Below are 25,154 nucleotides of genomic sequence, written 5' to 3'. Positions count from 1 at the left end.
TCTCCACTTAGGACACCTTGATGATATTTATCACTCCCTGGTGTTTGTAACTGAAATGTAATACGTGTCCTATGTAAATACACAATCTGCTTAGTCATATATGCTTGCTTGAGTAACTGCCAAAGAGACAGGTTGGCTATGATTCTTTTCAAGCATCCAAAAATACTCACCAGAAGGAACTAAAACAACTAATTTTCCTAAGATTATCCATCTACTAATTTGGGGGCTCAAAGAAGTAGCGTGCTCCTAATCTCTTCTAAGATGCTGCCTCCTAGGTTGACTCCACACCAGCTCTGATGCAAGAACAGGTGGCTCCCCAAAAAAGCTGAGCAATTTTATGGGATGAGAAAAAGCCTACAAATGATCATTTACTAAGCATTTACTTTATGCTTCATTACTGTTGTCACAAAAGTACTATAAGAAAGATCCTAATTTTTGTATTCCAAAATTTGCTGCTTTTGTTAACATTTCCACCCTCTCTCCTCGAAAATATATAAAAAAGGAATTTTACCACAGTGTAATCCATAAAAACCACACTTTTCTGATCTAGGTAATGGCTATCCCTCGTTGCTTCAGGCTAATTTATCAATAAATACTTATTGAGCACCATGCCAGATATTGTTCTGGGCTCTGGAGCAAAACAAAGATCTCTGCCCCGGGTGGATCCTCATCTCATCACTCCCTCGCGAAGCTATGCATTCAGAAACACCTTCTATGTGCTGACGCCGCTAGGCACTTTCACATGCGCCACATGTGAAGTCCTCACAAAAATGCACTACCCTGAAAGTTGCCTGATTATTATCACGTTTTTAAAAGTTAGAAAATTCGGGCTGGGCATGGTGGCTCACGCCTGTAATCCCAGCACTTTGGGAGGCCGAGGTGGGCGGATCACTTGAGGTCAGGAGTTTGAGACCAGCCTGGCCAACACAGAGAAACCCTGTCTCCAGTAAAAATACGAAAATTATCCTGGAGTGGTGGTACACACCTGTAGTCGCAGCTACACAGGAGGCTGAGGGAGGAGGATTGAACCTGGGAGGCAGAGGTTGCAGTGAGCCGAGATTGCACCACTGTACTCCGGCCTAGCAACAGAGCGAGACTCTGTCTCTAAATATAAATAAATAAATAAATAAATAAATAAATAAATAAAGTTAGAAAATTGAAGTTCAGAGAAGTTATGCAACCGGCCTCAATTGCAGAGCTAGTGAAAGGCAGGGCAGGAGTACAGACCTGCTCCAAGGACTGTGCTCTCCCATTTAACCACAATGCCTTGGAGTCAGCCTGCCCTTAAGTGGCTGAAGGATGTGGGATAAAAACAACTGCCCTGCTTCACTGTGTTAGTGTCTAATAATAACAATAGCATTAATAGTAGTAGTAATAACTGCTCAATAAATGATAGTCGCTGTTATAATGTGTCTCATGCATCTCTTTGAGTTTATACTATTTGGAGTTTGTTGAGTTTCTCATATGTGTACATTCATGTCTGACATCAAATTTGGAGCCTGGGCAACACAACGAGACCCCATCTCTACAAAAAAAAATTAAAAATTATCCAGATGTGGCACGCCTGTAGTCCTAGCTACTAGAGAGGCTGAGGCAGGAGGATCACTTGAGTCCAGGAGTTTGAGGCTGCAATGAGCTATGATGGTGCCACTGCACTCCAGCCTGGGTGACAGAGCAAGACCCTGTCTCAAAAAAAAAAAAAAAAAAAAAAAGAAGGTAAGTTTTTTAAAAGCATTTTTTTTTTTTTTTGAGACAGTCTCACTCTGTCACCCAGGCTGGAGTGTAGTGGCCCAATCTCGGCTCATTGCAACCTCCACCTCCCAAGTTCAAGCAACTCTCCTGCCTCAGCCTCCCAAGTAGCTGAGATTACAGGTGCCACCATGCCCAGTTAATTTTTGTATTTTTAGCAGAGACAGGGTTTCACTGTGTTGGCCAGGCTGGTCTCGAACTCCTGACCTCAGGTGATCAGCCTGCCTTGGCTTCCCAAAGTGCTAGGATTACAGATGTGAGCCACCATGCCGTGAGCCATCTTTACCATTTTTAAGTGTACAGCTCGGTGATAATAAATACATTTATATTCTTTTCTTGCCTTCATCCTCCCCATTCCCCCCCACTTCCCAGCCTCTAGAAACCACCAGTCTACTTTCTATCTTCATGAGATCCACTTTTTTTTAGCTCCTGCATATGAATGAGAACATGCAATTATGTGTCTTTCTGTGCTTGGTTTATTTCACTTAATATAATGGCCTCCAGTTCCATCCATGTTGCTGCAAATAACTTAAGTTTGTCCTTTTGGGGGCTGAATAATATTCCATCATGTGGGTATATGCACATTATCTTTATTCATTCATCTATTGATGGGCACTTAGACTGATTCCATATTTTGGGTATTGTGAATAGTGCTTCAATAAACATGAGAGTGCAGGTATCTCTTTGATATATTGACGGCCTTTCTTTTGGATATGTACCTAGCAGTAGAATTGCTGGATCCCATGGTAGTTCTATTTTTAGTTTTTTGACAAACCACCATACTGTTCTCCATAGTGGCTGTACTAATTCACATTCCCACCAACAGTGTATGAAGATTCCTCCTTCTCCACATCCTTTCCAGCATCTGTTAGTGCCTGTCTTTTTGATTCAAGCCATTTTAACTGGGGTGAGATGATATCACATTATGATATTTATTTGCATGTCTCTGATGATTAGTGATACTGAACATTTTTTCTTATACCTGTTGGCAATTCGTATGTCTCCTTTTGAGAAATGTCTGTTCAAATTTTTTGCCCATTACTAAATTGGATTTTTTTTTTTACTATTGAGTTGTTTAAGCTCCTTATATATTTTTATTATTGATCCCTTGTCAGGTGAATAGTTTGCAAATATTTTCTCCCATTCTGTGGATTGTCTATTCACTTTGTTGACTGTTTCCTTTGCTGTACAGAAACTTTTTAGCTTGATGTAATCCCAATTGTCTATTTTTGCTTTGGTTGCCTGTGCTTCTGAGGTCTTATACAAAAAATCTTTGCCCAGACCAACATCTCAAAGTATTTTCCCAATGCTTTCTCCTAGGAGTTTCATAGTTTCAGGTGTTAGGTTCAACTCTTTAATCCATTTTGATTTGATATTTTTGTATAGTGAGATATGGGGGTCTAGTTTCATTCTTCTGCATAGTTATGCCGTTTTCTCAGCACCATTTTTTGAAAACACTGTACTTTTCCCATTGTAAGTTTTGGTGCTTTTGTCAAAGACGAGTTGGTTATAAATACATGAATTTATAAATGGGTTCTCTATTCTGTTCCACTGGTCTATGTGTCTGCTTTTATGCCAGTACCATGCTGTTTTGGTTACTATGCTTTTGTAATAAGTTTTGAAGTCAGGTATTGTGATCCCTCCAGCTTCGTTTTTTGGTTTGGGGGTTTTTGTGTTTCGGAGTGTGTTTGTGTGTGTGTGTGTGTGTGTGTGTGTGTGTGTGTGTGTGTGAAGAGTCGCAATCTGTTGCCCAGGCTGGAGTGAAGTGGTGCACTCATAGCTCACTGCAGGCTCGAACTCCTGGCCTCATGCAGTTCTCCCACTTTGGCCTCCCAAAGTGCTGAGATTACAGAAATAAGCCACTGCGCCCAACCCACCTTTGTTATTTATGCTCAGGATTGCTTTGCCTATTCAGAGTCTTTCATGGTTCTATATAAATGTTAGGGGTTTTTTTCTATTTTTGTGAAGAATGCCATTGGTATTTTGATAGGGATTGCATTGAATCTGTAAGTTGTTTGGAGTAGTATTGTCATTTTTAACAATATTATTCTTCCAATCCATGAGCATGGAATATATTTCCACTTTTTGGTGTCCTCTTCTATTTCTTTCATCAGAATTTTGTTTCCTTGTACAGAAATTTTATTTCTTTGGTTAGATTGATTCCTAGGTATTTTATATTTTTTGCAGCTATTGTAAATAGGATTACTTTCTTGACTTATTTTTCAGATTGTTCACTGTTGGCACATATAAATGCTACTGATTTTTGTATGTTGATTTTGTAACCTGCAACTTTACTGAATTTGTTTTATGTTCTATCAGTTTTTTGGTGGAGTTTTTAGATCTTTCTAAGTAATAAGATCATGTCCTTTTCAAACAAGGTTAACTTGACTTCTTCCTTTACAATTCGGATGCCCTTTTATTCTTTCTTTTCCTAGTTGCTCTGGCCAGGACTTTCAGTATCATGTTGAATAAAAGTGGTAAAAGTGGGCAATTCTTATCTTGTACCAGTCTTTAGAGAAAAGACCTTCAAATTTTCCCCTTTCAGTCTGATGTTTGCCATGAGTTTGACACAGATGGCCTTTAATAATTTGAGGTATGTTCCTTCTATATCCATTTTGATGAGGGTTTTTATGATAAAGGCATGAATTTTATCAAATACTTTTTGACATCTATTGAAAAAATTATATGGTTTTTGTTATTGCTTCTGCTAATATGGTACCTCCTGTTTATTTCTGTCGATTTAATCATTTTTGAAGCATCCCTGGGATGAGTCCCACTTGATTGTAGTCAATGATCCTTTTGATGTATTACAGGATTCAGTTTGCTAGTGTTTTGTTGAGGATTTTTGCATGTATGTTCATCAGTGATATTGGTCTGTAGTTTTCTTTTGTTGTTGTGTCCTTGTCTAGTTTTGGTATCAGGGTAATGCTGACCTCATGAGTTTGGAAGTATCCCCTCTTCTTCAATTTTTTTTGGAAGAGTTTGAGTAGGATTGATATTAGCTCTTCTTTAAATGTTAGGTTGAATTCACCTGTGAATCCATCAGGTCCTAGGCTTTTCCCTGATGGAAGACATTTTATTATACCTTCTATCTCATTACTAGCTATTGGTTTTTTGAGGTTTTCTATTTCTTCACAATTCACTCTTGGTATGTTGTACATAGAATAGAAGATGAAAAGTATAATTTCATTTCTTCATTTATTCATTTCTTCTAGGTTTTCCAATTTATTAGTATATGCTTGTTCAAATAGTCTCTAATGATTCTTTGTATTTCTGAAGTCTCAGTTGTTATGTCTCCTTTTTTCATCTCTGATTTTATTCATTTGGGTCTTCTCGCTTTTTTTCTTAGTCTAGCTAAAGGTTTATCAATTTTGTTTATCTTTTCAAAACACCAATTTCTCATTTTGTTGATCTTCTGTATTTTTTTGGCTCAATTTCACTTATTTCTTCTCTGATCTTTATTATTTCTTTCCTTCCACCTATTTTGGGTTTGGTTTGTTCTTGCTTTTCTAGTTCCTTGAGGTGCATTATTGGGTTGTTTCTTTGGAATATTTCTACTTTTTTGTTATAAGTGTTTTTGCCATAAACTTCCCTCTTAGTACTGCTTTTGCCATACCCTATAGATTTTGGTATGTTGTATTTCCATTTTCATTTGCTTCAAGAAATTTTTAAATTTCCTTCTTAATTTCTTCATTGACCCCTTGGTCATTAAGGAGCATGTTGTTTAATTCCATGTGTATGCATATTTTCCAAGGTTCCTCTTGTTATTGATTTCTAATTTTATTACATTATGTTCAGAGAAGATACTTTAACCCATCTCTTCCAAAAAAATGCAAAAATTTAGCTGTGTGTGGTGGTATGAACTTGAGTCCCAGATACCTGGGAGACTGAGGCAGGAGGATCACCTGAGCCCAAGGAGGTCAAGGCTGAAGTGAGCTGTGATTGTGTCACTGTATTCCAGCCTGGGAGACAGTGAGACTGTCTCAAAAGAAAAAGGGCAGGATGGGGGAGGGGACAAAAAGCATTCTTAGTTTAAAAATAGGTTTCGCTTTAAAAATCATAGTACACTCATAAATTCTTGCTGAAATCAATAATTACACAAGAGAATAACAATACTAATAGCCTGTCGTAAATTGATCACAAGCCTTTTTAATAAAGCACATTTTTTTTTTATACTTTAAGTTCTGGGATACAGAATGTGCAGCTTTGTTACATAGGTTACATGTGTCATGGTGATTTGCTGCATCCATCAACCCATCATCTATATTAGGTATTTCTCCTAATGCTGTCCCTCCCCCTGCCCCCCGACAGGCCCCAGTGTGTGATGTTCCCCTCCCTTTGTCCATGTGATCTCATTGTTCAACTCCCACTTATGAGTGAGAACATGTGGTGTTTGGTTTTCTGTTCCTGTGTTAGTTTGTTGAGAATGATGGTTTCCAGCTTCATCCATGTCCCTGCAAAGGACATGAACTCATTCTTTTTTATGGCCACATAGTATTCCATGGTGTACATGTGCCACTTTTTTTTTATCCAGTCTATCATTAATGGACATTTGAGTTGGTTCCAAGTCTTTGCTATTGTAAATAGTGCTGCAATAAACATACGATAAAGCACATTATTTTTAGCCCTTATGTAATCAAAAATCAGGTTCAGTCACATGCCACTTACAGAGTCCAGTTAACAAGAGCAAGGTCTGGTATAAAGAAAGTGACTTTTGGCTGGGCACGGTGGCTCACGCCTGTAATCTCGGCACTTTGGGAGGCCGAGGTGGGCAGATCACGAGGTCAGGAGATCGAGACCATCCTGGCTAACACGGTGAAACCCCGTCTCTACTAAAAATACAAAAAATTGGCAGGGTGTGGTGGTGGGCGCCTATAGTCCCAGCTACTTGGGAGGCTGAGGCAGAAGAATGGCATGAACCCGGGAGGCGGAGCTTGCTGTGAGCCGAGATTGCACCACTGCACTCCAGCCTGGGCAACAGAGGAAGACTCCATCTCAAAAAAAAAAAAAAAAGAAAAAGAAAAAGAAAAAAGAAAGTGACTTTTTATTCCAAAGCTAGCTTACAGGAAGATGTAAAGGCTCCTGCCTTTCAGGGTACCACGTCCCTTTTGGAGCAGAAAGCAGGTGCTTTTAAAGGGGGACTTGGCATGTTAGATGAACTTGCCCTGTAGGGAGTAGCTGGTGAAGGGGAGGTAAAAGGTTATAATTGCATTTCTGAAGAGCTAAGTAGGAAGTTGGGAGCAGGGGGAAAGGAGAAAGAAAAAAGAACAAATAATAATCATTAAAAAAATAGCTCTTTCTCTTAGACAAACGGGAGTACTCAGTTACACTAATATCCTATATAACCAAGCATTATGTTTGAGGTAGGGGTGTTCCTTCTCTTGCTTTCTGAGGACATCCTACTCTTTAATAAGAGTAGTTTCTAATAAACCATTTTAACTTCACCAGACTCTGTGATTCACCCTGAATTCTTTCCTGTGTGAGGTCCAAGAACCTGCTCTTTGGGTCTGGCCTGAGACCCCTTTCCAGAAACACACAGACATCAACCTGTTCTCAAATGCGGGTGGAATATGTTATACCCCACAATCTGGTTAAGTTGCATTTTCTTTCTTTTGCAAACACCATTTTCCCCTTCAAGAATGGAGACTTGACTGTCCTCCTAGTACTCTGGGAATTACTGGGGGTTATTACGGCAACAAATTAGGAGGCTCATATTTGCTAGAAAATAAATATTGCCTCAGTGTTACCACAAATTAGGTCAGTTCCACATTCCAGAAGGAATCCTGCTCTCGGGGCCAAACAGATAGAATGATAAAGAGCATTCTTTGCAAAATCAGCTGAGGCTATCCCTAAGACAAATCTATTCTCCAACAGCTGGGAGAGAGACAAATACATGCAACCTTTATTGTTTACCCTGCTAAAAGGGAGGCCCCTTGTGTGGTCATGAGGATGGCCATTTACCAAAAGGGCTGGGATTTAGAGTTCTGGTTTATCTTTACCTAAATCAGTAGTTGAAGACTAAAACAAATTGTATCCACAAATAGCAATGGAAAATTCCCAGGAAGATAAAGTTAGGCAGATAAACAGTTTTGAAGGAATACTTATGAAATTTTATTTTATGTTGTAGTGGTTGTTCTCTAAGCTGAGCTGCATAACGAATACCACCTACCTGAATGATGCTCAAAAAGTTTGGCATTAGACCAGATGCAGTGGCTTATGCCTATAATCCCAGCATATTGGGAGGCCAAGGCAGGAGGATCACTTGAGCCCAGGAGTTCAAGACTATCCTGGGCAACATAGCAACATCTTTGTCTCTACTAAAAATCTATATCTATCTATCTATTTATCTATCTATCTATCTATCTAACATAAATTAACCAGGCATGGTGGTATACACTTGTAGTCTAGCTATTAAATCTCAAAAAATTTGCCAAACCAGATTACTAGATTCAACCACTTCTTTAGAGATGGCAGGCACATTCATTCATCCTGTAAATAATTATTCAGCACCTGTTGCATGGCAGGCATTACACTAGGTCCTGGGGAGACAAGAATGAACCAGACAGACAGGGCTTCAGCCCTTGTGAAGCTGACACCCTCGTGGTTGGGATAGACAGTAAACTAGTGAAAAAAAAAAAAAGGAAGCAAATATACAAAACTTTAAAACTGCAAGAAAGAGGAGTATATGGTATTGTCCCAGAATACAACAGGGTTCTATCTATACGGCTGGCCTGAGGAAGGCTTCTCCAAGAGGGTGACATGTAAGCTGAGATCTGAAGAATGCTTAGGTTTTTAGGGGAGCAGCAGTTCAGGGAGAAGGGCAGTAAATGCAGAGCTCTAGAGACAGGAATGGAGTTGGTGCATCTGAGGACTTCAGAGCAGGCTAATGTAACCAAAACAGTGAAGGGCTTGAGGCTGGGAAGCAGGCAGGGACTGGATCTTACCAGGCTTGGTAGATAGTGTGGGGAGTTTGGATTATATTCCTAAAGCAGGAGGAAGCTTTCAAGTGGTGATACGGGGCAGGGAAGTGACAAGATCTGATTTACTCTTTTAGAAAGATCCACAGGATTGTGGAAGAGAACTAAAGGGGAAGGCAGAGACCAGTTAAGAGGCCATGTCAGGAATCCAAGCAAGAAACAGTGGCGGTTTGGACTCGTGTGGTGACATCAGAAATGACAGACAGGGCCAGGCGCGGTGGCTCATGCCTGTAATCCCAGCACATTGGGAGGCCAAGGCGGGCAGATCACCTGAGGTAAGGAGTTCAAGACCAGCCTAGCCAACATGGTGAAACCCCGTCTCTACTAAAAATACAAAAATTAGCCAGGCATGGTGGCACACAGCTGTAATCCCAGCCACTCAGGAGGGTGAGGCAAGAGAATCACTTGAATCCGGGAGGCGGAAGCTGCAGTGAGTCAAGATCGTGCCACTGCACTCCAGCCTGGGTGACAAAGCAATACCCAGTTCCTCCCCGCCAAAAAAAAAGAAACAAGAGACAGACAAAAACCATTATATATGTTGGAGGTAGAACCAGAACCTTCTGATAGATTAGATGTAAGAGGTGGGAAGGGGAAGGAGTAGGTCAAAAAGAACTCCCAGGTTTCTCACTTGAAAAAATGAATGGCGCCGGGGGCAGTGGCTCATGCCCATAATCCCAGCACTTTGGGAGGCTGAGGCGGGCAGATCATTTGAGGCCAGGAGTTCAAGACCAACCTGGCCAACATGGTGAAACCCCGTTTCTACTAAAATTACAAAAACTAGCTGGGCATGGTGGCGGGTGCCTGTAATCCCAGCTACTCAGGAGGCTGAGGCATGAGAATCGCTTGAACCCGCGAGGCAGAGGCTTCAGTGAGCCAAGATCACGCCACTCCACTCCAGCCTAGGCAACAGAGTGAGAATCTTCTTCAAAACAAAGAATGGTTGGTTGTGGCATTATTAAGGAAGACTGGCAGATGGACAGGTTTTGAAGGAGAAATCAGAAATTCATGTTTGGAAATGTTAAGTTTGTGGTGCCCACAGGACACCCATCAGTGGCTCTATCTGTGGTCAAGTAAAATTTTTAATAGGTAAAAGACACACGAATCCCTTTATTTCTTCAGGTTGTTTGTAGCCACAGTGCTTGCATTTATGAAGATACTTGTGAAAAGTGAAAAGGGTTTGAAAACTTGGTTCAGATTATTATCATACTAACTTGAGAATTTTCACTGAATAATAAACTGGCTTGATAAGGACAAATATGGGCTTAAGTACTCAGTACTCGTTTCTTGGCCTTTTTTTTTTTTTTTTTTTTTTTTTGAGACAGAGTCTTGCCCTGTTGCCCTGGCTGGAGTGCAGTGGAACAATTATGGCTCACTGCAGCCTTGATCTCCCAGGCTCAATCAATACCCCCACCTCAGCCTCCTGAATAGCTGGGACTACAGGTGCATGCCACCATGCCTGGCTAATTTTGGGGTTTTTGTTTTTGTTTTTTATCATAGAGACGGGGTTTTGCTACGTTGCCCAGGCTGGTCTCAAACTCCTGGGCTCAAGTGATCCACCCACCTAGACCTCCCAAATATACAGGGTTACAGGCATGAGCCACTGTGTCCTGCTGGGCTTCTTCAAGAATACAAGGCTTACAAGCCTGGGAGGTGCTTCTTTAGCCAAGAACTACAAAGAAAGGTGGGTAGGAAGAACACTGTTCTATTTCTTTTTTAAAATTATTAAATCTTGGCCGGGCACAGTGGCTCATGCCTGTAATCCCAGCACTTCGGGCGGCTGAGGCCGATGGATCACCTGAGGTCAGGAGTTCAAGACCAGCCTGGCCAACATGGTGAAACCCCATCTCTACTAAAAATACAAAAGTTAGCTGGGTGTGGTGGCGGGCGCCTGTAATCCCAGCTACTCGGGAGACTGAGGCAGGAGAATCATCACTTGAACCCGGGAGGCGGAGGTTGCAGTGAGCCAAGATCACGCCACTACACTCCAGCCTGCATGACAAGAGCAAAACTCCGTCTCAAAAAAAAAAAAAATATATATATATATATATATATTCTTCTGTCTCAATGGTTGCAGAACACTGGTGGAAATGGGTGAGTCCATTTTTGAAGGGAACAAACCAACTGATGAGCTACTTGAAAGCGGAAATGCTGCTTTGAAAATCCTCCAGTGCAAGAACCACCTTCCCTTACTTTTGTGGCGACAGCAGTTCTCTCTGCAGCTATGTGGAGATTTTAACAGTGTTTATCTGGGACACTTTCCAGAAGTGTCTTGCAGCAGAACCTTGCTATAAAGTTAAATTGTGTGAAACTAACAATGATTTTTCTATGTGCAAGGGAGATTAGAAATATCCCAGACGTAACAAAAGCAAAATGAACACAATCTGTTTCCCATCTTTAAGACAGTTTCAATTCCAGAGGGAATTTAAAAGTTTGGAGTTTAAAAAGCCAAACAGATCATTTATCATAGGTCTAATGTATTAGTGGCCACGTGTACGCAATTGATCAAAGCATCCTGGCTATTTTTATAACTCGCTGGTAGTTCCTACCTCAATTGAGGTAATACAAATGATCGTTCAGCTCTGGTTGTTATGTTTACAGAGATATGGTGATATTTTTTAACTTCTCACCTTAGAATTGGTTTTAATTTCAAGAGTTGTGTTTCCAAGATTTCTATATTCCTCTGCCACCCACAAACTCCACAATTCCCACTGTAAACAACAGATGCTGCTCTGATATTTCACTCCTGTGAAATGAAATGTGATTTACTTCCCTGGCATCAAAAAGGGCATGATATACACTCCTTGCCTACCTCTCCAGTCTTATCACCTGTTATCTCCACATCAAAATGTGCGCATCAGCAATATATGTATAATCCCCTCTCCCTGAGTATGGACTGGATGGAGTGACTTGCTTCGAAGGAGCAAAATACAGGAAAAGTGTTTCACTTACAAATGACTGTGCCTTCGATCTTGGTGGCACTCTCCCTTACCCTCTTACCTGCTCACTCTGCTGAAGCAGGCCGTCATGTTGGGAGATGCTCTGTGAAGAGGCCTACACAGCAAGAAACAGAGGGAGGAACTGAGGTCTCAGTCCAACCACCAAGTATGGGAATGAGCTGGGAGGCGAATCCTTCCTGGTCAAGCCCTGAGGTGACTGCAGTCTTATGAGTGACTCTGAGCCAAAGGTGGCCTTCTGGTGTGCAGAACCGAGATAATAAATGTGTGCTGTTTTAAGCCACTATGTTTGGGAGTAATTTGTTATGCAGCAGTAGATAACTAATACATTCACCCAGCAGGGTGGTTATGAGGATGAAATGAGGTCACATGGTAAGTATTTAGCAAAATGCCTGACACCACAGTGGGCACTGCACAATTAGCTCGATTCTCCTTCTTCCATCTATTTCCACTGCCACCCCCACGGTCCAGGCACCCATCACTTCATGTCTAGATTCCTGCAACAGCTTTGCAAATAGTTTCCTCACTTTCTTTTGTCCACCTGGTTATCTTCTTTAAAAAACAAATAGCTTGCTATTCCTCAAAAGATAAAGACTGACTGACATTCAAGGCCTTTGAATGTTGGGGACATTCAAGGCTGTCCCCAACCTGTATTTCCAAGTTCATTTCTCATTACACTCACACCTCACTACCACTCTACTAAGATCAATATATTCACTATAACCCAAATATATTTTGTATATTCCCACCCTAGTAACTGTGCTAATGAAATTTTACCCATTCAGTATTCATTCCCTCTTTCCTCCTGAGTTCCAAACCACCACTCTCCCTACCCCATCACTGAAAGTACCATTCCTCCACTAAGCTTTTCCAAACCTCATCACCCCATAATGACTTTTTTCCTTCTCTACATTAAGAATATTTACTCATTTGGCATGTAGGAACAAAAGTTCTCTTGAAGCAACTCATGAACAAATACCTGGAGTGTTAATGTTACTATGAAAAATGTTTTCCAATATGGTATCAGATCTGCAAAATTCTGCATTTAAAAAAAAAAATGTGGCAGGGCACACTGGCTCACGCCTGTAATCCCAGCACTTTGGGAGGCCGAGGTAGGCGGATCACTTGAGGTCAGGAGTTCAAGACCAGCCTGGCCAACATGGTGAAATCCCGTCTCTACCAAAAAAATACAAAAATTAGCCAGACGTGGTGGCATGCTCCTGTAGTCCCAGCTACTCAGGAGGCTGAGGCACGAGAATCACTTGAATCCAGGAAGCAGAGGTTGCAGTCAGCTGAAATTGCACCACTGCACTCCAGCCTGGGCGATAGAGTGAGACGCTGCCTCAAAAAATAAATAAAAACAGAAATGAAAAATGAAAGCAGAAGTCAGGCCTCTTTTTCACAGTACCTCAGAGGCAATGAGCTGCTTCAAGATGCTTCAGTGATGGGGTAGGGAGAAAGGTGGTTTGGAACTCAGGAGAAAACAGGGAATGAATACTGAATAGGTAAAATTTCAAGATAAAAAGCAAACCGTGCTTTTTATGAGAAGCGTATGGCCACAGAAGTTGCTGCTGACGCTCTGGGTAAACACTGGAAGGGTTACGCCGTCTGAATCACTGGCGGGAACAAGGTTTCCTCATGAAGCAGGATGTCTTGACCCATGGCGGTGTCTGCCTGCTGCTGGGTAAGGGGCATTCCTGTTACAGACCAGGGAGAACTGGAGAAAGAAAGCAATAATCTGTTCAAGCGTGCATTGTGGATGCCAATCTGAGCGTTCTCAAATTGGTTATTGTTAAAAAAGGAGAGAAGGATATTCCTGGGCTGATCCTATGGTGTCTCATCTCTTGGGGTCCAAGATCTAGCAGAATGTGCAAACTTTTCAATCTCTCTCAAGAAGATGATGTCTGCCAGTATGTCATAAGCAAGCACTTAAAGAAGGTAAGAAACCTAGGACCAAAGCACCCAAGATTCAGCATCTTGTTCCTCCATATGTCCTGCAGCGCCCAAGATTCAGCATCTTGTTCCTCCACGTGTCCTGCAGCACAAATGCCAGCATATTGCTCTGAAGAAACAGTATATTAAGAAAAATAAGGAAGAGGCTCCAGAATATGCTAAACTTTTGGCCAAGAGAATGAAGGAGGCTAAAGAAAAGCACCAGGAACAGATTGCCAAGAGACGCAGATCTCTTTAGGCTTTAGGCTCACTAAAAGCCTCTACTTCTCAGTCTGAATCCAATCAAAAATAAGATTTTTGGCCAGGCACAGTGTCTCACACCTGTAATCCCAGCACTTTGGGAGGCTGAGACAGGTGGATCACCAGGTCAGGAGATCGAGACCATCCTGGCCAACATAGTGAAACCCCATCTCTACTATAATACAAAAAATTAGCCGGGAATGGTGGCGCATGCCTGTAGTCCCAGCTACTCAGGACGCTGAGGCAGGGGAATTGCTTGAACCCGGGAGGCGGAGGTTGCAGTGAGCTGAGATTGCACCACTGTACTCCAGCCTGGTGACACAGCAAGACTCGGTCTCAAAAAAAAAAAAAAAAAAAAAATTAAATTGAGTAACAAATAAGTAAGATCAGACTCTCAAAAAATCTGGAAATATTCAAATTGTCCCTTTTCAGAGTCAGTGTTTTGGAGTCAGAAAGACCCTGAATGTTAAACATCCAGTTTGCAATTTATTTGCTGAATAATCTAAAGCAAATAGCTTAAACTCTCTCAACTTTAATTATCTTACCTAAAGAATGAGAATACCTACCTTGCAGGGTATTTGTGTGAATTAAAACATAAAGTGCCTTAATAAATAATAGCTATCTGCCTTTCAAGTAATCAATACAAAACATTCTACATAGAGAACATTCAAATTGTTTGATAACTAAAATACATTCAAATATAATTGAGTGGCCATTTGCATTACTGTCAAACTTTATATTTCTGCAATCACTAAAAAAGACTACTCTTTGCAAGTTTTTCTAGAATAGTAATCACTGCAAAAGTCCTTTTACTATTTTCAGGCAACAACATTCTGGGAATTCATTGTATACTAGTTGCTATGTGGAGAGAAAATCAGAACCCTGCATTTAAGACATTTAGAATACAAACAAGAACACAGAACAGTCTTCTGTGCAAAGTAAGCAAATACTTTCTTGTGGATTTAGTCACAAGGAAAAGATCCCAGAGAAGAATGCCAAGCATATAGTAAGTTTAATAATCAGAACAAAATGGGATCAATTAGGAAAAACTATATACAGGAAATATTTTATATGGTAGTTGATCCTTTTTATGGTATTTTTTAGAGTTTAAAATATATGATTATTCTGCAGTCTTCTGAGTTGAAATTATTCAAGTGCCCATAAGGTTCAGAAATTCAGATGAGTACACTGAATAATTTACTGATATTCCATGATATGTTTAATGTGTTTTTCCTCACTAGCAATTCATAGTTCAATACGCTGTGCAAAATTGTAATGAACGATGTGCTCTAAAGCAGCATTTCCATCCATCTTTGTACATGTACCCACAACAGATTGCCTCAGATGATTTGTGTGTCTGATTTTCACTGAATCCACTTATGCCTTCAGCACACCCAACAACTAGTAATCAAGAGAGTTCAATCTATTAAAAATATATATATTGTCTCCAGACTTTGTGGTCACTTGAATTTTATTTCTTATAAGATTCACCTACTCGAAGTCATATAAGCATTTTAATCATGTATATTATACCAAGTAAAAATGAATACTAAAAATGAGGTAATGGAGAAAACAAAATTAGATTTCTTTTGCTTTCAAATAATCCCACACCAAAACATTTTGTGAAAATGAAGTGATTTTTAATTTATAAATAAAAGACTCTCAATGATTTTCAGGATATATTACAAGTTTGGTTTTAAATAGAATTAAATTTATAACAGGTCTTACAATGATTTCAATAAATAGGCACTCCAGAGCACAATGTGTACGTACAACAATCACGTGTTGACCTCTTAATAGTCCAATGGGATCAAAATCTTTTTCAAACACAGAAAGAAATTGGGCTTTGTGCAATGTTAACCTCAATAGCTATTCTCCTTTATAAACTACAATATTATTGTCAGTTTCGTATAATTTTACTTTATAAAGAACTCCTACAGGAAGAACTTTCTGGAGGTTGTCCCAGATATAAACAGCTACATTTTCAGTCGTGCTATAGGAAAAAAAACAAAAACAAAAAAAATTCAAAATGCAAACAATAAAATTTCATGTTTAGTACTTACAGTGAATAGAAATTCTAGTTTCGAAAGATTTCATTAAATTAAAACTTCAGAAATCACACAACAAAGTATTCAAAGCAATTCTTGTTTTACAATCCATATAAGGCAAGATATAGTGCCACCCACCTCACCACATCTGCAAAGTATGGTACATCCATATCCAGATTCTTATGATCAAGGGGCTGCATAATCGCCTCCTAGAGATAAAACCAAGGGAAAATATCATTGACTCCATTTATGACTCAAATTCCAAATTGGTCCACGTATGCCTCTAAATCTCACCTTATCACTTAGCCACTAACTAAATACTTGTAAGTACTAGATTTGAGTCTTACAAGGCAACGTTACAAAATTTCAAGTTGTAAAATAAAGTCAGGCCCAGCTGTCGGTAATGATTAGGAATACTTGTTACTGAATAAAAAGAGGTGAGAAACCAAAAAGCAGGGAATTCCTGGAGCTTTCTCGAAACACAAGCCATTGTAATTCGGAATTCAGTTTTAACACTTCGTGAATCCTGTCCAAACAGTTAGCACAAATATTTTTCCATAACACTGTCACACCTATGGAACAATGCCACAATATCATAAGGACAAAGATCCAGTGATTACTACATTTTACAAAGCAGATCTAGACTGAAATTATGTAAGTAGTTCTAAATTTTTGCTATGAGGAATAATTTAAGAATGATCTTGGGCTCATAGAAGGAAAAATATAAATATGTAAAGACTATTACTCCCTAATGCTCATGTATATTAACATAATGTTTTTCCTCATCATCAGCAAGGATTAAATTGCCTTATTCTTTCTAGGTTTTTGCTTTTAGCTATTGCAAAAAATCTGTGAAAAAAAATCTAATTTTCCATAGGATGTAGTTTCAAGAAGGGTACATTAATAACAGTAATAGCAATCATTTCTTGAGAAAAACTAGAATCATACAAAAAGAGTAAGTCCTAGATCAAACAGTTGTTGAAATATATCCAATGAAGGGATGTTCCACATAAATAACAAGAAAACAGACATCCTTGCTTCATCTTCAATCCCAGTTCCAGTCCCAATTTCTCCATTAAAGCCTCTTATGCAGGGCTTTTTGTTTTCTTTTGTTTTGTTTTTAGAGACAGGGTCTCTCATCCAGGCTGGAGTGCAAGTGGGACAATCATAGCTCACTGCAGCCTTGAACTCCTGGGCTCAAGCAATCCTTCCCCCATAGTAGGGCTCTAACTTTACTCTATATGCCATGATGAGCCACTTTTACTGATGAAAGTGTGGTGTCCTTCAGGCATACAAAAGCAGAAAACAGCATAGAGAAGCCCTCCTCCAGTATTTAGTCATATGTTGAGGCCTTTTATGTTGCTGTATTGTCTCTTTTCTTTCTTTTCTTTTCCTTTCTCTTTTTCTTTTTCTTTCTTTCCCCTCCCCTCTCCTCCCCTCCCTCTCCTCCCCTCCCCCTCCTCTTCTCCTGTCTCTGTCTGTCTCTCTCTCTCCTCCTCTCCCCGCCTGCCTCCCGACCCCCGCCCCATAAATGCATGCTGGCCCTATCTCTATAACTTTCCTAAAGCATTTTGAGCACAGTGCTGTTTCTTCATTCACTCATTCTTCTACTCATTTATTAAATCAAGTTATTTAACAATTAATATTCTTCACCTCCTAGAAAAAGTAATGTATACACTCTGTGGGCTACATCTCATTCATCTTTGTATACTTAGCTCAAAAACTGATGCAAAGTAGAGAAATTTGTTGAATATATGAATAAGTAATGTAAAAGAAGTAATCATTACTAATAACATCATTTTAACAAAGCAAATGTCAAATTTCAGAACAAAACTAAGCTGCAAGTGAAATGACGGCATAATAAAACAGCTGGATGGAAAGAAATCTACTCCCAACTTTGCAAATGACTAGCCACATGACCTGGGGCAAGTCAGTTAACTGTTCAGCAACTCTCAACCTTAATCTGTGGGTTGAATAAGTTGGTCTGAATAATCTCCAAAGTCTCTTACAGTGCAAGAATTCTATAATGACACAATCAGTTAAGTTCTTCATTGAACACCTTGTGTGTTATCTCTATGATGTACTGCTCTGCTGAGTTTATAATAAAGCTAGAATGAACAACACGGTGTGGTGTCTAAATCTATGATCAAAGGTACAAGGAATATTCAGAAAGGGAAGAGAAAGCTCCAAGGAGAAGGCCAGGAGCAGTAGCTCATGCCTGTAATTCCAGCACTTTGGGAGGTCAAGGCAGGAGGCGTTTGAGACCAGCTTGAACAACATAGTGAGACCCCTACCTCTACCAAAAAGAAAAGTTTGCATTGGTTCTGTGCCTATTAAAAAAAAAAAAAAAAAAAAAAGAAAGTAAGTCTCAAGGAGAAAGCTATGTCTTAAAAGAAATGGAGAATTTGTTAACTGAAGGAAATCAGGATATTCCAACAAGGAATACAAGGTGAGCATGTTATACTTCCTCCCATCACTGTAACACAACTGTGACTAATTTCCGTTAAGTCACCAAAACACCTTTAGAGGCCATGCGAGTAGTTCTTCCAACTATTCCCCAACACCCACATCCAGTTCTATTCACAAAGTCATGGAACCTTAGGAGATAACTGGTTGGGGAAGTAGATAGGGGGCCACCAAATATTACTTAGGGAATAGCACATAATAAGCACCCAACATGCCATTACCTCCATATATTTTTTGAGATCAGCCAGATTCATAACCATTCCCGTAGCAGGGTCAATCTAAAGAATAAACAAAGGTGAATATTACTGTCATAGGCTCTCCATATTAAACGGCTGGCAAATTATTAAAGGCAGTACAATGTGCAGAGACTGTTCCCACATTTGCACATTTGCCTTCATCCCAGAGATAATCATTGACCTCAGCATGGAAGCACCATGTACTTCAAGCATCCTCTTCATTGTATAGCCCTTCTACCTGTCCACATACAGCACATTAAAGACAACACTTTGGTAGAGGAGAGGCCTGGAATGGCAGCAGCTCACCACACACACATATACAAGGGCCAACAATGAAGCAACACTGACTGGAACAGTTTTCAACACAGAATCCACCACACTGGCTGAAAGAGAGCCCAGCAATCTGCAAAAACCACACAAATATTTTCTGCACATACCTCTCCATGTACTGTCACCACAACTATGGAAAGAAAACAAAATACAAAAAAAACAGCATGACTTTCAACAGATCAACATCCAAGCACAAGTTAGCAACATACAAGCACAAGTTGGCAACATAAATTATTAGATCTGTCCCCAAAAGCTATACTTAAATATTTACCCCAAAACATCTGTTATTTTAGTTAAATTTTTTTTTTAATCAACCAAAGCAAGACGCAAGCAAGACAAAGGAGCTTAGTGGGAACTTTGGCTAAGCAGAGGCACTCAGCCAAGACTGAAAAGGGTGTAAATTCTGCTTATAATGTTAACGCACTAGGAAGCATCAAGATGCTGCTCAATCTCTGCCTGTAGAAGTAGAAAATGTACTTGCAGGTGTCCAGCTACACAGCAAGCTGGTCCAATACTGAGCAGTACCTTTCTGAACAAGGAATACTACTGGGCCTTAAATTCTTATCCCCTTACTCACATGAATGTATACAAAGTCTAAAGTAATGCTTTGTAAATTAAAAAGTGCTTGTGAGAAGCATTTGAAAAATCTTGGCCAGGCGTGGTGGCTCAAGCCTGTAATCCCAGCACTTTGGGAGGCCGAGGTGGGGAGATCACCTGAGGTCTGGAGTTTGAGAGCAGCCTGGCCAACATGGTGAAACCCCATCTCTACTAAAAATACAAAAATTAGCCAGGCGTGGTGGTGGGTGCCTGTAATCCCAGCTACTCGGGAGGCTGAGGCTGGAGAATCACTCGAACCCGGGAGGCGGAGGTTGTAGTGACAGGAGATCACGCCATTGCACTCCAGCCTGGGCAAAAAGAGCAGAACTCCATCTCAAAAAAAAAAAAAAAAAAAAAAAAACACTTTATCAGTGCTTTACACATTAATAACTTTTATGAATTTATGTATTTTAGTTCTGTACAAATACCATTAGGTATTACATGATAAGTGAGTACACTGAGACTGAGATACCATAGATTAAGGAAGAAGCAGTAGCTAAACCAGTAATCCTAATCTCCTGACACCTTGTCTGTTTTTTTTATGCCACCACGCCACATACTGTTTTATATTCTATGACTTATGTAGCTGTTTTTTAAGGCAGGCTGTACCTCAAAGAATCAAGTCTCTTATCCTTGAACAAATTACCTACTTTCTTGCAACACTGCTGGCAAAGCTTTAGACCAAACCTATTTTTCTGCCATACATTACATTCCTAGGCAACATTCCCCTTTTGTCAGTCATTATTTACTCAAAGAATAAAATCTAATTTTAACATTAGCCTCAGCCATACCTAATCAGAAAGAAATTTATTGTGTACTCTAGGACAAAGAAAAATGCTTTAAACCATTCATTGTTTTGGACTGTTTCTAAGAGTTGACAATTGCAAGGTAAAACTTAACACACACCCAACCAAGACAACAGATCCTTTCATTCTGAACTCCCATTTAACTTCTTATTCAAGGCTCAAAGCATTCATACTGTGTCCGTAAGTTTTCCCATTCATTATGTCTACATTTGCTGAATACTCTTTCATCCTTATTGAAGGGCTGAAATGTCATCAGTTTTTCTCTCACCTTTATAATTGTGCCCATGGCCATTTGGATTGCTGCATTTCCCAAACAGTTTCAAGTTTTCTTCATCACTTAGAAATTTACTGACCAAAAAAAAAAAAAAAGTGAGCATGACACAAGTATCACATTCAAACCCCCTTCTCTGTTCCTTATATTTATTATTTGCTCTGAACTTTGAAAAGTTTCCCAATTTATTACTTTAGCTCACCAAAGGGAGAGTCAGAAATCATGTTGATTTTATTACTCATGTATATGTCAGAAACCATGGCATATTCCCTAATTAGAAGACTGTACCATACAAATTAGCACAAACAAACCTTAACTTCAACGCCCTTGTTCCACAGCAACTGATCTGCTCATAGGCCTTCCACTTTTCAATTCAACATTACTGAGTGCCTACAATGTACTAGGCAAGTGCTGAATGAAATAACAGCATATAATGATAAACATAGATGGTGATCCGCAAAGTGGCTTACTATCTCATTTCTCCCAGAAGCTAAACTACTCATCCAGAAAAAAAAATTTAAAAAAAATTACATGACCTGGTAAGTCTCCTATTTAGCAATCTTGCTTTATACTATGTCTCAACTACTGCCTCATGAGAACTTTACCAATCTGTTGAGGAATATTCAAAGCAGGTGAATTTTTAAAATTACAATCTTTGGCTGTTGTCTCAGACAGAAAACAAATTGCTTAATGAATGTTTATACTTATACCCATCCATTCAATTTTGCATCATCTGTGAGGCCTTACCACCCTCAGGTGTTTACGCTTCTTATTATACAACCCCTTTGTTTCGAGATCCTCTTTATTATTCCCCCCAATGTAGTTTGGATGTTTGTCCCCTCCAAATGTCATGTTGAAATGTGATCCCCAATGTTGGAGGTGGGGCCTAGTGGGAGATGTTTGGCTCATGGGATTGGATCCCTTATGAATGGCTTGGTGCCCTCCCTGAAGCAATGAGTGAGTTCTCGCTCTATTAGTTAATGGGCGAGCTGGTTGTTAAAAAGAGCCTGGCACCTCCTCTCCTCTCTCTTGCTCCCTCACTTGCCCTGTGAGTTGCTTGCTTGCTCCCCCTTCGCCTTCCACCGTGAGTGGAAGCTCCCTGAGGCCTCAACAGAAGCAGATGCTGGTGCCATGCTTTTTGTACAGCCTGCAGAACCAAATAAACCTCTTTTCTTTATAAAATACCAGTCTCAGTATTCCTTTGTGGCAATGCAAAATGGAATAACACACCCCCACTTTCTCCTGCTCAACCACTTCTTGTATTTAGAGTGCTAAAGTCTTTTGCACAAAATTCTCTCAGTGTACCCTCCACAAAATAGGCCAGATTGGAAACCCCATACAAGATCCCTGATGCATCCGTTACCTAGCACAAGCCCTGACAAGTACGAAACAAACCCTGGTTTAGCGAATGGAGGGATGAATCCTGTTAGACAGCAACGGTCATCCTCATTTCACAGACGACGATACGGAGGGCCAGAGAGTGGAGCTTGTTAGTGCGTGGTAAAATTGCTCAAAATCAACTCGTCAGTGCATGCAAGCAGTATGTATGATCGGGATTCAAATCCCAACTATGCTGCTTCGGAAACTGAACGTCTAGGCTCATTTTTTTTTTTTTTTTTTTTTTTCTCCTCGCCACTAGACCACCAGGGACTGGGTTCATTCTGTCTTTGGTAAAAAAGGGGCTAAAACTTGCCTTGTAATTACATTAGATATGGTCGCCAATGCTCTTGGCATACAAGTTTAGCTAACATTTACTGGGTGTCTCCGCCGCGCCAGGTACTGTGTAACATAGGCGAGTTTAACATTGCTGAGTTTCACAGCAACCCTGTGGTCTACACCAAGGGACTCCTAGGGGCAGAGACGTTTCTTCGAGTCGTAGAGCCGGGTGTGGGCCCCGCACCCAGACGTGGGCCATCGCCCTCCGCAGTCGGCTCTGTTAACCATCAAGCTCCCCTACCCCTCCAGGGCTGGGGACACTCCAGCCCCCATCAGGATGCTGGGGGCCGCCGGAAGCCCCGCGAAGGCGACCAGCGCGCGCCGCCCTCCGTTCTCATCGTAGCCCCAGCAGCCCCAGCAGCCCCAGCAGTCGCAGCAGCCCCAGCAGTCGCAGCAGCCCCGGCGACCCTCCCGGGCCCGACGTCAGCACGCCCGCCGGCCCCGCCCCGGTGACGTTCGGGGCCCGGCGCCGCCGCCCGCCGCCCGCCGCCCGCCGCTGTACCTGTGTGCACACCCTACCTGTACAGTCGGTGGCTCGCGCTGAAGGAGATGCGGCGGGACACTTGTGCCTGGCAGCGACGGCCACCACCTGCCGTGCTCATCTTCCCGGCGCTGTCTGCGCTGCTCGGCCCGCAAGCCCTCCCGCCGCGCGGCCAGTGCCTTCTCCCACTGCGGCTGCGCAGTGCGCTCTAGGAGCGCCCCTGGGAAGTGCGTCTCCGCTTCCGCTCCGGCCAATCCCGGCCTCGGGAGACAGTTAAGGGTGTCTCTCGCTATCTGAATCTCTTCGGAGAGCAAGAGTTGGGATACCTAAGCATACCCTAGAGCGGTCAGGGTGGGTGGGGACCCTGTGTCCTTGATGTGTTTGCCCCGCCTGAGGTCACGCCGCGTAGTTAGGGCCCGTCTGGGCACACTTGGGGTCCTGAGTGACCTCTCTGAGCCTCCCCTCCCACTCTCTCCTGTAAAGCTCCAGTGACTGGTGACTCTATCGGATGAACCCCAGGGCCACAGTCCGCTTTATAGACCAAAAGGAGCAGGAATTGAGCCAGGCGGGCGTGGTGACGCACTCCTGTAGCCCCAGCTATTGAGAAGGAGAGGGATCCCTTCAGCCCAGGAGTCCAACCTGGGCAATAGAGCAAGACCCTCGTTTCTTTTTCTTTTCTTTTTTTTTTTTTTTAACTATTATTATACTTTAAGTTCTAGGGTACATGTGCACAACGTGCAGGTTTGTTACATAGGTATACATGTGTTATGTTGGTTTGCTGCACCCATCAACTCGTCGTTTACATTAGATATTTCTCCTAATGCTATCCCTCCCCCAGCCCCCTACTCCCCGACAGGCACCGGTGTGTGATGTTCCCCACCCTGTGTCCATGTGTTCTCATTGTTCCATTCCCACCTATGGTTGAGAACATGCGGTGTTTGGTTTTCTGTCCTTGTGATAGTTTGCTGAGAATGATGGTTTCCAGCTTCATCCATGTCCCTGCAAAGGACATAAATTCATCCTTTTTATGGCTGCATAGTATTCCATGGTGTATACGTGCCACATTTTCTTAATCCAGTCTATCATTGATGGACATTTGGATTGGTTCCAAGTCTTTGCAATTGTGAATAGTGCCACAATAAACATACAGGTGCATGTGTCTTTATAGTAGCATGATTTATAAACCTTTGGGTATATACCCAGTAATGGGATGGCTGGGTCAAATGGTATTTCTAGTTCTAGATCCTTGAGGAATCGCCACACTGTCTTCCACAATGGTTGAACTAGTTTACACTCCCACCAACAGTGTAAAAACATTCCTATTTCTCCACATCCTCTCCAACATCTGTTGTTTCCTGACTTTTTAATGATCGCCATTCTAACTGGCGTGAGATGGTATCTCATTGTGGTTTTGATTTGCATTTCTCTGATAGCCAGTGATGATGAGCATTTTTTCATGTGTCTGTTGGCTGCAGAAATGTCTTCTTTTGAGAAGTGTCGGTTCATATGCTTTACCCACTTTTTGATGGGGTTGTTTGATTATTTTCTTGTAAATTTGTTTAAGTTCTTTGTAGATTCTGGATATTAGCCCTTTGTCAGATGGGTAGATTGCAAAAATTTTCTCCCATTCTGTAGGTTGCCTGTTCCCTCTGATGGTAGATTCTTTTGCCGTGCAGAAGCTCTTTAGTTTAATTAGATACCATTAGTCTATTTTGGCTTTTGTTGCCATTGCTTTTGGTGTTGTAGTCATGAAGTCCTTGCCCATGCCTATGTCCTGAATGGTATTGCCTAGGCTTTCTTCTAGGGTTTTTATGGTTTTCAGTCTGATATTTAAGTCTTTAATCCATCTTGAGTTAACTTTTTGTGTAAGGTGTAAGGAAGGGATCCAGTTTCAGCTTTCTACATATGGCTAGCCAGTTTTCCCAGCACCATTTATTTAATAGGGAATCCTTTTCCCATTTCTTGTTTTTATCAGGTTTGTCTAAGATCAGATGGTTGTAGATGTGTGGTGTTATTTCTGAGGCCTCTGTTGTGTTCCATTGGTCTATATATCTGTTTTGGTACCCGTACCATGCTGTTTTCGTTACTGTAGCCTTGTAGTATAGTTTGAAGTCAGGTAGCATGATGCCTCCAGCTTTGTTCTTTTTGCTTAGGATTAATACTCTTGTTTCTTTAAAAAAAAAATTTTTAAAGAGCAAGAATTTGAGAGCACAAATAGGACCACATGGCAACAGTCCTTTGGACTGTTGTGTAATGATTCTTACTAAGGGAAATTCTAAAGCCATTCTTATCCACAAGCGTGTATGGACCCATTTATTACTCTGGGTTGG

The 25,154-nt window shown here is 41.1% G+C and overlaps 1 protein-coding gene and 1 pseudogene across 1 annotated transcript; one reads left to right on the top strand and one right to left on the bottom strand.

The window, feature by feature from the left end:
* The first annotated feature begins 608 nt into the window (after positions 1-608).
* Positions 609-13,925, top strand: LOC129008739 (small ribosomal subunit protein eS6-like; annotated as a pseudogene).
* A 1,566-nt stretch (positions 13,926-15,491) lies between these two features.
* Positions 15,492-23,292, bottom strand: PTS (6-pyruvoyltetrahydropterin synthase). Its single transcript, XM_054440282.2, has 6 exons — positions 22,863-23,292; positions 20,625-20,704; positions 19,061-19,083; positions 18,609-18,665; positions 16,060-16,130; positions 15,492-15,866 (listed from the first exon to the last, which is right to left on the bottom strand). The coding sequence occupies exons 1-6, from the start codon at positions 22,943-22,945 to the stop codon at positions 15,743-15,745; spliced, it is 438 nt and encodes a 145-aa protein (XP_054296257.1). The 5' UTR covers positions 22,946-23,292; the 3' UTR covers positions 15,492-15,742.
* Between the last annotated feature and the right edge of the window lie 1,862 nt (positions 23,293-25,154).

The sequence above is a fragment of the Pongo pygmaeus genome, chromosome 9, assembly GCF_028885625.2.
Source record: "Pongo pygmaeus isolate AG05252 chromosome 9, NHGRI_mPonPyg2-v2.0_pri, whole genome shotgun sequence".
Taxonomy (NCBI): domain Eukaryota; kingdom Metazoa; phylum Chordata; class Mammalia; order Primates; family Hominidae; genus Pongo; species Pongo pygmaeus.
This window is presented reverse-complemented; position numbering and strand designations above follow the sequence as displayed.

Excerpts from the sequence above, each read along its gene's own strand:
- PTS (XM_054440282.2), bottom strand. The coding sequence starts at position 22,945 with ATGAGCACGGCAGGTGGTGGCCGTCGCTGCCAGGCACAAGTGTCCCGC. Across the intron at positions 18,666-19,060 it reads TGGTGACAGTACATGGAGAG|ATTGACCCTGCTACGGGAAT; the intron begins GTATGTGCAGAA and ends TTTATTCTTTAG. Across the intron at positions 16,131-18,608 it reads ATCTCAAAAAATATATGGAG|GAGGCGATTATGCAGCCCCT; the intron begins GTAATGGCATGT and ends TTTTATCTCTAG.